This window comes from Trachemys scripta, chromosome 8 (assembly GCF_013100865.1).
Source record: "Trachemys scripta elegans isolate TJP31775 chromosome 8, CAS_Tse_1.0, whole genome shotgun sequence".
Lineage (NCBI taxonomy): Eukaryota > Metazoa > Chordata > Testudines > Emydidae > Trachemys > Trachemys scripta.
Window position 1 is genome coordinate 104,807,755 of NC_048305.1, and position 16,474 is coordinate 104,824,228.

Consider the following 16,474-nt stretch of genomic DNA (forward strand, 5'->3'; position numbering starts at 1 on the left):
GAGATGTGTGGTCCCTATTTCTGATTCACAGTTCTTTACATGAAGGATGGTAGATACTCAGCTGAATGAAACCATGCACATAACAACAGGTACTAATGAGATCAACCAGCTGGGTCTGGGTGCTGGTCCTGTCCAATATCTTTCTTCCTGACATAGGGTTACAAGTTCCCATGCAGAATCTGCTCCTTAAGGTGCAAGGCATGCCATATCTCCCCTGTTTAAAGATGTGTTTAATCCACTGATCCACTGTCTCATGGCAAGAATCCCCGTTTGGACAATTCCCTCCAAGTGGCATACTAGGTAGCAAGAACAAGCTTCATGCGTAGCCAGTGCCCATCTCCTGACAGATCCATCAGTCTAGTGCCCTGGTTTGAATCTTCCACGTCATCTTTGGGTAAAGCCCAATCATTTCAGATGCGGAGTGATCAGCTGTGCTGCTAATGACTAAAAGTTGGGTCTTCGTGACTCCCTACTTTACCACTATGACCTAGTTAGAAGATGTAGGCCCATACTTGCAGGCTGGATCCATCGGCAAGGGCTGCCTATTTCCCTCTGCTATTGAGTGGTTAATATACTTTTTTAGATTAACATGCTTGACTTGACCATCTATGTAGATGCAATCACAATACACACACGTGTGTGCATACATGTATACACAAACACACACAATACATATGGATATATTTCCTAGAAGTCCAGAACATACCAACAACCTTCATATTTTAAGATAAATTATCTCAAAGAAATCATCTTGAATCCTCTCATTTAAAAAACAGCTAATTTAAAATACAGAATGGGCCTGGAAAACTAAATCCCATCCAGCAGTCAATGGACACAACTCAAAATATCTGTGGAATAAATAACTAACCTAACCGGGACACAAAAATGATTGGCTTGGTGTGTAATAGTAGAACCAAAATCATGACTGACATTTAAAAAAAAAAAAAAACACCCACAAACACCACCACTTCCTCTTGAAATTAGGGGGAGCTTTCATGAGACAGAAACTGGCAACAACAACAGATGTGGATACAAAATTATTATTACATTATAAAGTTTACCACACTTTTGATGTGTAAGTTTCCGAAAATAAATCAAGGAACACTCTAAAAATAATCATTAACTACAAAATAAATCTCATCATAATGTTCCTTAATGCAATTAGAAGGTGAAAAAGTCTGTACTAAGTAGTATCAGTAGTAATATATAATGTACAAAAGTGGTACCACAAAAGTTACCCCAGTTAGATGGCCATGTGAAGAAACTGAACAGTTTCTAGTAAGAATTGCATTACTTCAAGGTTCGGCACTTAGCCCCTTTTCATTCAGGTTGGCACTCCATGTACTTACAGAAAACATCCCAAGAGTAGCACTCCAGTGCATGCTATTTGAGGATGATGTAGTGCTCATGGGAGAAAGCAAAGAGGAAGCGGAAGAAGATTTAGAGATGGCGGTGCATATTTGAAAGAAACTGCATGAAAATTACCAGAAAAAAACAGCATAAATGGTCTGTCGATTCAATGATACCTTGCAGAAAGACAATGAGACTAAGTCTGCAAAGTCAGCCACGACCAAAAGGTACAGAAGTTCAAGTACCTCGGTTCTGTAGCACAGAACAATTATGAATGTATAAGCAGAACAGGAAAGGCACGGATTAAATGGAGAGAAGTGAGTGAAGAGATCTGTGATAGGAGAATGCCTATCAAATTGAAAAGCAAGATTTACAAGACAATAATTAGGCTTGCACTTTTGAATGATGCTGGATACTGGGCACCAAGGAAGAGACAGGAGCAGATCTTGTAAACAGTGGAAATAAAAACATTAAGATGGATGCTTGGAGTTACAAGGATGGACCATGTTCAGAACAAACAAATCAGGAGAAGCGTGAAGGTGGTACCGATTATAGAAATACTGAGGGAATCCAGGCTTAGATGGTTTGGGCATCTGAAAAGAAGATCAGAAGAATAAATAGGAAACAGGGTGTTAAACTTAGAAATGAAGGGCGAGAGAAAGGATGGAAAACCCAAAAACTACATATGTGGGTGTCATACAAATGGATTTGATTAGCTGTGAAGTTTTCACAGAACTGCTTCAAGACAGACTAGAATGGAGTAGAATCAGTCAAAGAGCCACCCTCTATAGATGGAACGAAGGCTAGAAGAAGAGATAATGTACAAGTGGCAACAGAACACCTAATATAAAATAATTAAATAATACTTCTCACTTACATAGTACCTTTCATCCAAGGATTGCCAAGTGAGTCTCATACTACATAGTATTACTATCATTTAATGGCATCCAATTACAGCTAATCTATAAACTAACTGACAAGAGAGTTCCAAAGTATCTTAGGTATCATATATATAAAAAAAAAAGAGAAAATTTACACTCACTGACATGAATGCTCATCCCCTAAATCCTATAATTTTTCCAAATCAAAACTGGTAGATGTAACATTTTACCGTTATTTTGCTTATCAAAATCTGAAAGTTTAGTCCCGTCTATTTTTCTTGAACAAATAACTTCAGCTTCTGCCTTAACCTGGCAAAATTCAAGCTTTAAATAAATTTATCAAAAACATTTTCAGCTGATCATCCGGTGTATACCTGTGGGCAGTTGATAAAGCATTAGTTACTTTTTTATATATACTTTTTGAATGTACATAATACAGAAGCTAAGAACATTGCATTAGTAGGAGCATTGCCAGCAGATCAAGGGAAGTGATTATTCCCCTCTATTCGGCACTGGTGAAGCCACATCTGGAGTATTGCTTCCAGTTTTGGGCCCCACACTACAGCAAGGATGTGGACAAATTGGAAAGAGTACAGCGGAGAGCAACGAAAATGATCAGGGGGATGGGGCACATGACTTACGAGGAGAGGCTGAGGGAACTGGGCTTGTTTAGTCTGCAGAAGAAAAGAGTGAGGGGGAATTTGATAGCAGCCTTCAAACTACCTGAAGGGGGGCTCCAAAAAGGTTGATGCTCGGCTGTTCTCAGTCATGGCAGATGACAAAACAAGGAGCAACGGTTTCAAGTGGCAGTGGGGAGGTCTAGGTTGGATATTAGGAAACACTATTTCACTAGGAGGATGGTGAAGCACTGGAATGGGTTACCTAAGGAGGTGGTGGAATCTCCATCCTTAGAGGTTTTTAAGGTCCAGCTTGACAAAGCCCTGGCTGGGATGATTTAGTTGGTGTTGGTCCTGCTTTGAGCAGGGGGTTGGACTAGATGACCTCCAAAGGTCTCTTCCTACCCTAATCTTCTATGATTTTAACACACAGAGATAAACACAGACAGCATAAATCTTCAACAGGAGCTCCTGGGCCACACAGCATCCCCAAGGTATTTTTTTTATTTATTTATTGGAAATGTGAATTTGAAGCTATTAAATCCTGTTACTTTTCAAAATGTAGATCGTCACTTACAACTGGCAAAAAGTGGATTGTGGACTGCTATCATGCAGTCTGTAGCTGTCCTCCTTTTTAATACTGAGGAGTAGCTTGCAGAGATGACAGGACCCAGTGTCATGCTCCATCTTGATCTTAGCTGTGGCTCCTCAGATCAAGCAGCAGTATTGCATGCTGGGACATGTCTCCATGGGCTGCACCTCTGTATCAAAGAGGTGGGCAGCTATAATCAGCTCCATTTAATGTAAATTAGTTGTATCTGTTACACTTCTGTCAAGTTGCCAGGAAGCCCGCAGATGAGCAAAGTTTGGATAGCCAGGACTTACAGAAACACCTGTGCTAAATATTTTTGTTGAGTCACTGTGAAAATTGGGTGTTTAATAGCCCTGAAATCGTCTCACTTTTAAAGAGAAGTGGAGTGGACTACTAGATACATAAACTGCATTAAGAAAGAAAAACTGATTTAATGTGTCCCCTTCCCGCCCCCCCTTTTTAAAAAAAAAAAAAAAAAATACACTCCCTTGCAGTTACACTTTGGCTTCCTTACCTATTCTTTATTAATTTATATTTACCATATTTTTTAAAAATCACATTACGTTAGTGAAATAAGTTACAAGTATATATGAATGGGAGCCAAATCAAAAAAGCTCCCACACAGGAAATGAACTAAGGATCCCCCTGCATTGCAGTAAGAGACAACAAACCACAACACAAGAACAAATGATCATGAATTATGTGGCGGCACGTTTGCATTTGCAGCACATTCTTTACAAGGCACAAATCTGTTATTTAGGTAGGTATATCTTTAGAGTAGGGTATTTAAGCAAATAAACATCTATATTTAGAAGACATGGGGCATCAGAAGTTAGAAGTGGGAACCCCACATTATTTTTATAGAACCAATGTGTGCTAGGTCCTTTTCAGACATCTAAATCAACAAGTCCCTACCCTAAAGACCTTATCTAAAATTAGGCCAGGGGTAGGAGGAAAGGAAGGAACATGAAAGTGAAGCGAGCTGTTTCAGAATGGCAGAGATCATGATGGTTCCAAATATTTTCTAGACTTATAATAATAATTTGTATTTACCGTATAGCCTAAACTAGGTAAGAGGATTATAAGCAGGGCTATAGGTTTGTCACAGTAGTAACTGTGATTTTTCAGTTTATCCATTACTTCTGTGTCGAGGCTAGCTCAAGGCAGGCGATCTGGTGGTGCCGGGGCCAGGAAGGGGGCAGGGTGTTGCAGAGGACCGCCCCATCTGCACACTGGAGCGAGACCCAACGGCCTGGAGTAGGGAACCAGCACTGTGGGACAGGAGCCACCCCATCCTCCTTGGCTTCCCATGTCCCAGGGCAGGACCTGACATCCCACCCACCTCCTGCGGATAGGACCCGACTCCTCCTGCATGACTTCCCCACTCCCATCACTTTACATACCATTTCCCCCTAAACCGATGACCTTTATTAAATTTACCATGACCACTCCGTGATTTTTAATAAAAAATGCCATAACAAAAATGCCATAACAAATCTGCAGCTCTAATTATGAGGACGGGAGAGAGAACAAGTTTTGAATGGCTGGATGAGGACAACTAGCCAAAGGTAGTATAGATTTAGGAGGTATTTTACTGTGGAGAATCAGATGGCTTGGAGCACTAGAGTAAAACATTTTTCAGGGAAAAGAGGCGGCATGAAAAAAAGGAATGAAAAGAAAGAGGAAAAAGGTGGTGTGGTCATGTTTCTTTGGAGTGGCCACATGCTGTGTCATGGGGCCTGCTGCAGGAGGAGAGTTGGAGAAGTTATGCCTGTATCACTACTATACCAGAACACCCCAAGCAGTCCTCTGTGCTGTCTGGTTGTCTTAGAGAGCCTGGGTATAACAGAAACATCTGCTGTCAAAGAGTAAGGAAGAGTGATGTCTTTCTTGGTGTGGGGAAGGCAACTATTCAGCATGCCCCAGCACAGAACACTACTTCCCACCGGAATCCCTTCTACACAAAAATCCTCTATTCAGTTTAGAAAGAAATATCCTGGTATATTGGGCTATGCAGGTCCCTGCACTGCAGACATCTCATGCCATTGGAAACTGCCTTAGGTTTCTTAGCCATCTGGTGGAGTCCTTGGCAGCATGTTTTATATAGGAGCAGGGCACGGGGGCTGCTCGTACTATAAGTGAACTTGTCCAAAGCTGCTCAGAGGAGAATGCTCCAAAGACTCCAAGAGTGCAGATTCTTCTATCCCTATCAGCTTGCAAAGGAACTGGTCATCTTCCATCCGCTGGAGCCAGACACAGTAGAAGTTTTTGGAGCCAGCAAACTTCTCATGTACAGGGAATATCACCTAAAAGTTTCATTGTGCCGTCCATTTGCTGGCAGGGAGGAACTATTCCCAAGTATGGCAACTGGTAAAGGTAAAAGAACAAAGAGAAAAATCTCAAGAATCTCAGTCTAAAGAAAAAATTTAACAAAATAGGAACTCTAATTCTCCAAAGTGAAATTTATGTAAGAATTTATAATGTAAAGCAAATTTTCATATTAAAATAAAAACCACCAAAATAATATCTACTCAAAATCCAAAAGTTTCATAGTACTCATGTAGTACATTCAGAGACTACAGCTGCCCTATGACACAGTATGCCTGGATTGGTCAATCGACATTTGCGAAAATAGCATTAAGACACCTGTGAAAACAAAACAATTATTCAGCACATTTTAAGGAAACAGAATCTGAAGTGCAGCAAGAACTCAAACTGGAAGGTACCATCTGCTGCGACAGACAAAGCAACTTCCAAATGTTATAGAGCTATTCATTAATCCCCTGACAGCTGTCAAATAGGAAATAGTAACTAAAATAAACTCTCAAATGCTATCTCAAGTAACTTTACACTCAGAGGGAATTTAAGCAGTGACAGATAACATACTGTTAAAATTATTATACTATTGCCATTTCTTAATATATCTTGAAATATTTAAAAGTAAATCTTAAAGGACATTTCCTCAAGGTTAACAAACCCAAAATTTAAAATAAATATAAAATATTTAATTCCCTCATATTCAAGCGCTGCCATGATCTTGTGAAGTCAATTTATTCCCCAAACCTAGGACTTCATCCAGAGTAGGGTGCTGAGGTTCTTTGGGATTGTACATGTGCATATCTCCACAAAACCCCCCTCCATTCTGTTTCAAGGCCATATCTAGCCTTGCAAAATAGTAGTAGTTGTGAGCATACTAATTAACAGGTTTTAACTAACATGATTGTAAACAAGATTTTGCATCCAGTGTAGACAAGGCAAGTCATGTTTTAAAATATGTTAGCTGGCTGTGGTCAACCCCAGGGTACCCACTAGGGCTAATTAAAGTTGTGTTAGTTAAAATGTGTTTGCTAATACTTTTATAAAAACTACTCATTTTCCTAGACTAGACATGGCCTTTCTAAACTACCATATATACCTGTTCGTAAGCCGAATTTTTTTTAATAAAAAAGGGAAGCACCAGAGAAGGGGGTCGGCTTATGAACGGGTATAGAGAGGGAGAGGTGGGACACAGCCCCTCTCCCCAACAGAGGGAGCAAGGAGAGGCAGCACAGGCAGCAGAGACAGAAGGGAAGAGGCGGGGCCAGAGTCTCTCCACTTCTGGCCACCCTGCTCTCCCCCCCCACCCCCCAGCCTGCAAAGCAGCTGCAGCTCCGGGGCTGGCAGGCTGCAGCCGTGCTGCTCGGCCCCACCCCCCAGAGCAGGCTGTGGCCACGCCGCCTGGGTGCCAGAGCACGCTGCGGCCACGCCGCCCGGCCCAGCCTGCTAGAACATACTGCGGCCGCGCTGCCCGGTCTGGCCTGCCGGAGCAGGCTGCGGCCACGCGGCCCAGCCTGCCAGAGCAGCTCCAGCCAGGTCAGAGACATCCTCCCCTGGCCCTCCCCAGATAAGGTGGGATGGGATGGGATGGGGAGAGTGTGGGGGTCCTGAGCTAGGGGTGGGGTCATGTGGGGGGTGGTCACAGAGGTTGCTCCCCTGACTCCCAGCTTCTCCCCCGAAAAAAATTTCCCCAACAGTTGCTGTCCCGGCCCGTCAGGGTAAGCAGCTGGCATGCTGGGACACTTTAATTAGGTTTACCTCCGTGCCTGCGGATGCTCGAGGTAAACAAACCATCTCGGCCCACCAGTGGCTTATCCTGATGGCCCAGGAGCCAAAGTTTGCTGACCCCTGAACTATAGGGTCAGCTTATGAACGGGTTATAAAAATTTTCCATTTTTACTTATCCATCTTGGGGGAGGTCAGCTTATAAACGAACCGGTTTATGATTGAGTATATACAGTAAGTGTTGAATTCTATTCACCGTAGCATGAAATTTGCTCTAGTTCAGGCACCCAAAACAAAGCCCTGAACACCTCTAAGACCACACAGGGGACCATAGGCAGCAGAGCTGAATTTGGGGTGAATGGGGGCTCTTCCACACATCTAGCACGTGGTGAAAGGGGCTTTTGCACTGGGCATGGGGGCTGGAGCCACCACTTAACAACACAGAACAAGCAGCTCCAACACACTGTACAAGTGACATAGAGAAACTGCAGACCCGCAACATGGCCCTAGAATGGAGAAAGATCTCTCCTTCCCCAATTTCCCACCCTTTTAGAATGCCCAATTAATCAGGCTTCATGAGGATGAAGTGAATTTCACCCTGTAGTGCTTGTAGAGCAGGATATTTGTTCTTTTCAATACCCTTGCTCACAGAAACCGAATAGACCTGCTGAGAGGAGGGGATAGCTCAACGTGCACTTACACACACAACCACACAGCTGACAGGTCTAAATTTAGGTCTCTCAGCTCTGACAGCATCCATTTACATGAAAGGTTGGATTTTTTTTAAGCAACTTATCCACAGTTCAATAAAGATTTTAGAACACACACTATTCCCACTTTCTACCCTTTTATTGTGATTAAATGCATGATTTTTCAGAAAGTCTGTATCCATATAAATATGTTAAAATAAAATCTATTACCTACACTATATATAACAACCTTTAAAAGCAAGACCAGCTTTGTAAAATTTCAGTTTTATTTTGTTCAGGTTTTGACGCATAGTTTCTTGCCACCTAGGGCAAATTTGAGTTTGAAGTCGCTTTTATATTGTTTTATTTAAATAAGAAAGTGAAGTATTTGATCATCATCATATTAAGGTTGATGAGTAGATTTTATGCCTATACTAATAAACGTTCGTGGCTATTTTGCAAAACTACATAACATTAATAAAGATATTTAGGGATAATATTTTTAAAAGCCAGAACATTTGGTGGGGGGGGTAGAGAGAAGAGGGGGAGACACATTCTTACAACAAAAAATTGTAAGCACATACTATTTCGTAAAATCATAGATAGCAGGGTGGGGAAAACACCCATTGGGATATTCTGTCTGATATTGCTGCCACCCATTCACTCCTCCCCTTCAACTTGCAAGGAAGAATTAATTAAAGCCTCTCTCATGACGACTAACATTTAATCTTACCTACTTTTGGAACTATAGCCCCACACTGAGCGAGGCCTAAACTGAAAAACCTAACTCTCCTATCTGCTTTTATCACATGAATACCTATGTACATTTCTAAAGCTGGCTAAGCCCAAATGTGTCTTGCTGCAAGAAGTAGTTACAAATAACATGAGGGTTGTTTTTTTATGATTTTTTATAATCTCAAGATTCACCTCATCTGATGACAATTTAACACATAACATCTTTTAAAACAATTTAATGTCAAGTAGTGCAATAAAACCAGGTTCTCTGGCAGAAGGATAAATTTGCCTTTATAATGAGTGGCCAACTCATACTAAGGTATGTTGTGAAATATGGCCAAGTGGGATCTGGTAATCTGAGTTGCCTCGTATCTAGAGAAGCATTCGCCAAACCCAAACAACAAAAATATACTCAACACGTCCATGTAGTGTTTTTGAGACCATTCACACTCTTCCTATTGATAAACTTGCATCTAAAAATGATCCCAAATCACATATATAACATCTATAATACTTACCTAATTTACGCATTGTCAGTGTCTCTCAGTGTGCCACCTCAGAGCCCCTTTTAGTGATCCTAAAGAAGCTCACCTTTATTTTCTGTTAAACCTGAGGTATACAATATTTCTATTCCTAATTAGATTTCTTCTCCCTGAAGCCAACAGCCTCCATCACTAGCACTGATCTCAGCTGTACAACAGCCTCTCATCTGTCCATGCAGAAAGACTAAAAGCATCATGAAATAGTTGAACGAAAAAGAAGGGGAAAATGGATTACCAATGGCCAAATGTGATAAACTTCTAACATTAAAATGTACACTGTTTTAGTTACTGGAAAATGCAAGTCCTAATCCCACCTACACAGCTAGGGGAACTCACTGCAACCTGACCGACCTGTGTGCTTTAAACTGACTAGATCAGTGACAGTAAATAGCTTACCAGGATGAACCTTTGCTCTAACTCAGCAGTGCGAATACCCATGGCTGGTATGGGAACCAAGTAAACAAAACTACAACAAAGAAGGATAGGATAAAACAGGATCAAGAGCAGCACAGGTGAAAGCAAAAACTTACAAAGCACAACAAATAAAAAGTTATTATAGAGCTGAGCTTTTATAATGCAGCCACACATCCCTGAAACATCAACCGTTTGGTATCCAGGGAGCAGATGGCCAGAAGGTCTGCATATGTGAACATTATTATAGTCATGAACAGCCCTGGGTAAAGCTGAAATAGACATTTACAGGGACTATTCCTATCACGAAAATTATTCACTGACCCATTTATGGCTAATGGCGGAGACCCTTGAACGTTTTTGACTGACAGGAAAAAGCACTGTATCTTGCAAAAACGTCTTATGGTTGGATTTGTTTTTAAATACCATTAGCCCCCAGGCCAAAAAAAGTATTTCAATTAAATTTAACACTATTCTAATATAGATAACTCCACCTGCTGCTTACCAGTCTAACTCTGGTGTTTAACAGCATTAAACTACACTTATTATATTTGAATGTTACCCAGTATGTGGCCTGTAATACTGTATATTTTTTTTAAACTGAAACAAGATGAAAAACAGCATTTAAGCTTTATCACCATTTCATTGGTTGCCTTCAAACACGCCCTTCATTCTATTCTGTGTATTACCAAAATGAGTGCCATGGGTCATTCTCTCCAACGACTGACTTCCCCAGAAACCAGAAGCTGACCAACAACTGGGTTGTGCCAACGTCTCCATCCCTATGCACAGTAGACCAACTGTGAGGCCAACACTGTAGGCCAACTGTGAGAACTAAAATGGACTTTTCTAAGTTTACTTGGAGCCCTAAACCCTGCAGGAGAAAGAGCAGGGACCAGGTTGTCACTCAAGCCTCTTGATATGACTTCCCCAGGAGCAACCAGCTGTAGAGGTAACAGAACACTGACAAGCCCTGAGAACAGCGGTGGACTGCCACTGCTGATAGCACCTTGGTGAATACCCTGGGTGCTGCTGAAAGGAAAAAGGGGAGCACTCTGTACTGTTAATGTTCTAAGCCCATGGTGAATCACAAGAATCTTGTGTGTGCAGGGCGGATATCTATGTGACCATAAGCATCCTTTAAATCAAGAACTCTAAACCAGTCGCCCTTGTTCTATGAGAGGATTATAGAGGCCAGGGTGACCATTCCGAATCTTGGGCAGCAAATAAAAGCATTCAGCTATCTGAGATCTAGCATGGGCTTCCAGCTGCCTTTCTTCTTGGGAGATGAGGAAATATTTTGAATACAATCTTTTTTCCCCATGCTGAGCTAGTACCAGTTCTATGGCTCCCAGATGGAGTAGGTAATCTACTTCTTGTCTGAAGAACCTCTCATGAGAATCATCCTTGAAGAGAGATGGGAAAGGGAGAGTACCTCTACTGTATAACCAGTGATGATAATTTCCAGAACCCATCTATCTGATGTTATGAGGTGCCAAGCATGGAACAAGTGGCCACCAAATGGGGTGCAGGAGTCTGGACAAGGTAAATGAGGAAGGGGGATTGCTTTGCAACTCTCAAAAGTCCTGTCAAAAGGATTTTTTTGGTGGTAGCTAGGACTGGAAGCAGAATGAAGGCACGACATTATGCTTACTATGCTGCATTCTCTGGCATTTCAGAGGTGGTTCGTAAGCACTCTGATGGTAGAATGGTTAAAGGTCTGGTTGTTGTATGTAGGGCTGAGTCTTGGGATATTTCTTCCATGGTGCTGGGGTATAGCCACTCAGCAAGTGAAGGGATGCTCTTGAGTATTTGAAAGACTGTAATGACGGATTTTTGTCCTCATTGAATATGTTATTTCCCGCAAAAGGCAGATCCTCCACAGTGGGTTGGTCTTTCCTGGGAAATCTGGAGTTTTGGAGGCATGAAACCTGTCTTTTACTATGGACATGGCAATCAAGCAGGAGGCTGTATCTGCTGCACCCACTGAGGCCTGGATGGCCAATCTAGCCAGCAATTTGCCTTCATTGATAATTGCTTGGAATTAAAGTCTATCTTCTGGATGGAGTTTGTTGGTGAATTCCAAGAACTTATTATAATTAATAAAAAATCATACTTTGACGGTCAAGCTTGGCAGTTTGCTGTGCGGAACTCTTAGCTCACCAAAGTGAAGTTCTTTCTTCTGAAGAGGTCTAAACATTTGACCTCCTTATCAGAGGATGTAAATCTGGAGTAATTTTGGTTGCTCTTTTGGGTGGCAGTTTACATCACTTGAGAATTCAGAGCAGGGTGTGAAAATAAGTATTCTGCTTTCCTAGATGGCACAAAGCATCCCCTCTCTGTTCTCTTTGGAGTGGGAGAACAAGTGGCTGGAGTACGCCAGGCCATCTTGGCCAGTTCTAAGATAGCCTCATGAAGTGGCAGTGCCATCTTACTGGAACCAGCAATCTGGAGAATGTCTAGTAGCTTATGAGGGGTGTCCTGTACTTTCTCCCGGGGAATTTGGAGTGTCTGCAATCCTGGCACCGCCTGTAGTTGTTGGGTGGTGACAGTGAAGCCGGTGCGACCATCCCATTTGTGAGTGATGACAATAACCTCGCCCAGATGAATGGTCCTGCCTGGTCTGTCAGGTTGCTCGGCTTCCTCAGATAATTCCTGAGGGTTTGATGTTCTTCCCGGTGTGGGGAAGCTTGTCTTGACTCCCGGTATGACCTTACAGATTCAGGATGCCACGTATATGTATCCCAGGAACCCCCCAGTAAGGCTAATGTGAGGAATCATAGGGGAAATGGGGTAGTACCCATGGAAAGGGGTGCCATTGGTCCCAAGCTGTGTACAGTCCCTCCTGTGCAAGAGCAATGGTGTCCACGAAATCTTGGACCCTCTGTCAGGGCTGAACCCATCTTGATGGTGTGGTAAAGCTCTCCAACTGACACTGGAGAAGGAGCCTTCTATGCTGATGCACAGTGCCATTGGTACTGGAGATCTTATTATGCCTCAGCTGGTCAACGGTACTGGAGAGTGGTGAACTGATAGTGTGAGGACAACACTGGCTAGTACCTGGTCCAACAGTACTGTCAATTCTGGATCCATGTAGATAGCAGTGTCCTCTGGGGCAGTCAAGTATCAGGGGGTAGCCGTGTTAGTCTGTATCTACAAAAACAACAAAGAGTCTGGTGGCACCTTAAAGACTAACAGATTTATTTGGGCATAAGCTTTCGTGAGTAAAAACCTCACTTCTTCGGATGCATAGAGTGAAAGCCACAGATGCAGGCATTATATACAAACACATGGAGAGCAGGGAGTTACTTCACAAGTGGCGAACCAGTGTCGACAAGGCCAATTCAATCAGGGTGGATGTAGTCCACTCCCAACAATAGATGAGGAGGTGTCAATTCCAGGAGAAGAAAAGCTGCTTCTGTAGTGAGCCAGCCACTCCCAATCCCTATTCAAGCCCAGATTAATGGTGTTGAATTTGCAAATGAATTTTAGTTCTGCTGTTTCTCTTTGAAGTCTGTTTCTGAAGTTTTTTTGTTCAATGACAGTGACTTTTAAATCTGTGATAGAATGACCAGGGAGATTGAAGTGTTCACTTACTGGCTTGTGTATGTTACCATTCCTGATGTCCGATTTGTGTCCATTTATTCTTTTGCGGAGGGACTGTCCGGTTTGGCCAATGTACATGGCAGAGGGGCATTGCTGGCACATGATGGCATATATGACATTAGTGGATGTGCAGGTGAATGAGCCCCTTATGGTGTGGCTGATGTGGTTGGGTCCTCTGATGCTGTTGCCAGAGTAGATATGGGGACAGAGTAGGCAACGAGGTTTGCTACAGGGATAGGTTCCTGGGTTGGTGTTTCTGTGGTGTGGTGTGTAGTTGCTGGTGAGTATTTACTTCAGGTTAGGGGGCTGCCTGCATCTGTGGCTTTCACTCTATGCATCCGAAGAAGTGAGGTTTTTACTCACGAAAGCTTATGCCCAAATAAATCTGTTAGTCTTTAAGGTGCCACCAGACTCTTTGTTGTTTCTGGGGCAGTGTATCTAGCCCCCAAAACAAGACAGCTGACCAGGCTTCTTTCCTTTATTGGCACCAGTGGCTTTGCCCTAGTCTCGAGTATCAACAATCCTTTCTCATCTCATGGTACCAATGATGTAGGAGGCATCCGCTGCCTTCTTTTCTTCACTGGTGCCAATCTTGGGCCCATTCCTTCAGGTAGGGCTGGTTTCAAGGCATTCTTGCCTTTGAGTGCCAAGAAACCAGAACTGTACTCCTTGTGAGCTCCTGACACTCTGGTGCTCAGGTGCAAAGTTTTACTGGACTTAGCATCAGAGAGGAGGTCCTTTTTTTGGGTGATGACTTGGAGTGAGATATCTCATGTTTCTTATGAGAATGTTTGCTCTTACCCTCCTCATGCCTTTGTTTGGAAGAACCGTCTTGTTTGCTGAGATTCCCCCTAGAGCTGGAGACCATTGTCCTTGGATGGGTGCTTCACAGTGCCTCTGACTGATGTACATGGAGGTCTCATCGGCTGGGATTGAACTGGGGCCTTAAAGCACAGTCCATCAGGAATCTTTTAAGCCTGTGCTCATGGGTTTGATGCTGCATTTAGAAGGGATATGAGCATCCCTATGTATTGTGGTCATCCCTGACTGGAAAAGCCCAGGGGCAGGCCACACAGTCTTTGAATCTCAGGATCCTGGGCATAGTAGGCACCCCACAGGGATGCGGGGGGGGGGGGGAGGAAAGGGGGAAGGAGGAGGACAGGACACCCAGGTCCTCAGGACTACTAAACTGTCTACAAACAGGTTTTTTAAATTATTTAAAACTAACGACAAAGTTTTGAAGAAGAATGCTAGCTAACGCTGCAGACACTGAAGAGCTTCAATCTCAGACCATGGGCAGTAGAAAGAAACTGGAGAGGCAGTCAGCCCATGCTGCCACTTATGACCTAGGTTTGAAGCACGAGGAGAAGGGCAGAAGTATGAACCAACAGACACTGCTAGCAAAAATCTTCCCGTCTCAGGCACATGGAGCACATGCACATCTCGAGTGGAACCCACATGGGATGATCACTCAAAGAACTAAGAGAATTCTTATGACCCATTTGTTCTGCAATAGTACAACAAGGTTTAAGAAACTGAAGAACATTATAGGCAATAACAATGAAGAGTTAATTTCTAAACTCATGTAGTATGCTAGTTAGTATGTATGCATGTATGCCTGTGTATGTACGTATATTATTTTTTTCCTTATTCTAGACCTTTAGCTGTAGGTGAACTAACAGTTTGGACAAACATGCAAAATAGACCTGAACACCATACAGTTAAATATAAACACAAAGTCTGTTTATCTTTTTTAGATGTTATTCTCTTGAATTATTAAATAATGAGATGTTTATAAGTTGTTATACTGGAATCAAATTGTTAACTGTTCCTACTTTATATTTTTCCTTACCTCCACTGTAGCGGATTGCTGTAGCAGGGACTAGCAGGGTTGCTCTGGGGTTGTGGGTTCAGGTAAAAGACTAAAGGAGAAGTAGCGAGAGCAGAATCCGCACTAAATGGGATTTTAAGGTGTTGTAGACCTGGAGCAGATGTAGGGGAGAACATGTGCTGATGAACATCACTTCCTCGGCAGTGGGAGTACAAAGGAGAGGAGATTCTGACAAGGTACCACAGTAGAAACAATCAGTGTCAATGTCATATGTTATTGTTTTTATTTTTAAAACAATAAAAATTATTTAAAAGTTTTTCTATTAAAGTAATTTAATAAACTAAGTGGTCAAAAGTCATCCTTTTAATCAACACCTGAACTTGTTCAACTGTTACGATGAAATAACCAAAAATTTGTTGTTACTGGTAGCCAATGCAACACTAACTCAATGTTATTTTTCCACTGTGGAATTATTTGATCCTGAACTGACCAAATCTTCCATGCCAAACCTAAGATTATATGCAGTGTAGTTGAAGCCGTGTCAGTCCCTTGATATTAGAGAGACACGGTGTGGGAGGTAATATCTTTTATTGGATCAACTCGTGCTAAACAATCTTTTCCACCTTGCATTTTGCTGTGACGCTGGGAGTACCTTTCCCAAACCTGAAGAAGAGTTCTGTGTGTCTCGAAAGTTTGTATCTCTCACCAACAGAAGTTGGCCCAGTAAAAGATATTACCTCACCCTGCTTGTTTCTCATACATAGGTGTGTTAGAAATACAGTAACACCTCACTTAACGTCCTCCCGCTTAACATTGTTTCGATGTTACGTACCTGCTCCATTAAGGAACAGGCTCATTTAAAGTTGTGCAATGCGCCCTTATAACGTCATTTGGCTGCCTGCTCTGTCCACTGCTTGTAGGATTCTCTGGAAGAGCAGCGACTTTACAAGGGAGCATTGCACAACTTCCTCTTCTCCACCTCCTCCCCCTTCCTTCCAGAGCTTGCCGCGCCGCTAAACAGCTGTTTGGCAGCGCTTAGGACTTTCTGGGAGGAAGGCAGTGAGGTGTGGAGAGCTTCACTGCCGGTGGGTGCAGAGCACCTGTTAATTTTTCACTGTCAACCGGGACTGAACTCTGCCATCATTCAGGAGGCTGGGGGGAGAAGGGAAGAGCTTCACG

At 42.6% G+C, this 16,474-nt stretch overlaps 1 protein-coding gene across 8 annotated transcripts in view; it reads right to left on the reverse strand.

Moving 5' to 3' along the window:
• The window catches only part of MAST2 (microtubule associated serine/threonine kinase 2), a 320,067-nt gene that overhangs the window by 143,309 nt on the left and 160,284 nt on the right, over nt 1-16,474 (reverse strand). For 3 of the 8 annotated variants that reach the window (XM_034779940.1, XM_034779936.1, XM_034779937.1), the window contains one exon: nt 15,317-15,523. The exons of the other annotated variants lie outside the window; for them this stretch is intronic. In XM_034779940.1, coding sequence (XP_034635831.1) covers nt 15,317-15,523 — 207 coding nt within the window. The remainder of the gene's footprint in view (nt 1-15,316; nt 15,524-16,474) is intronic. 8 annotated transcript variants of the gene reach the window in all.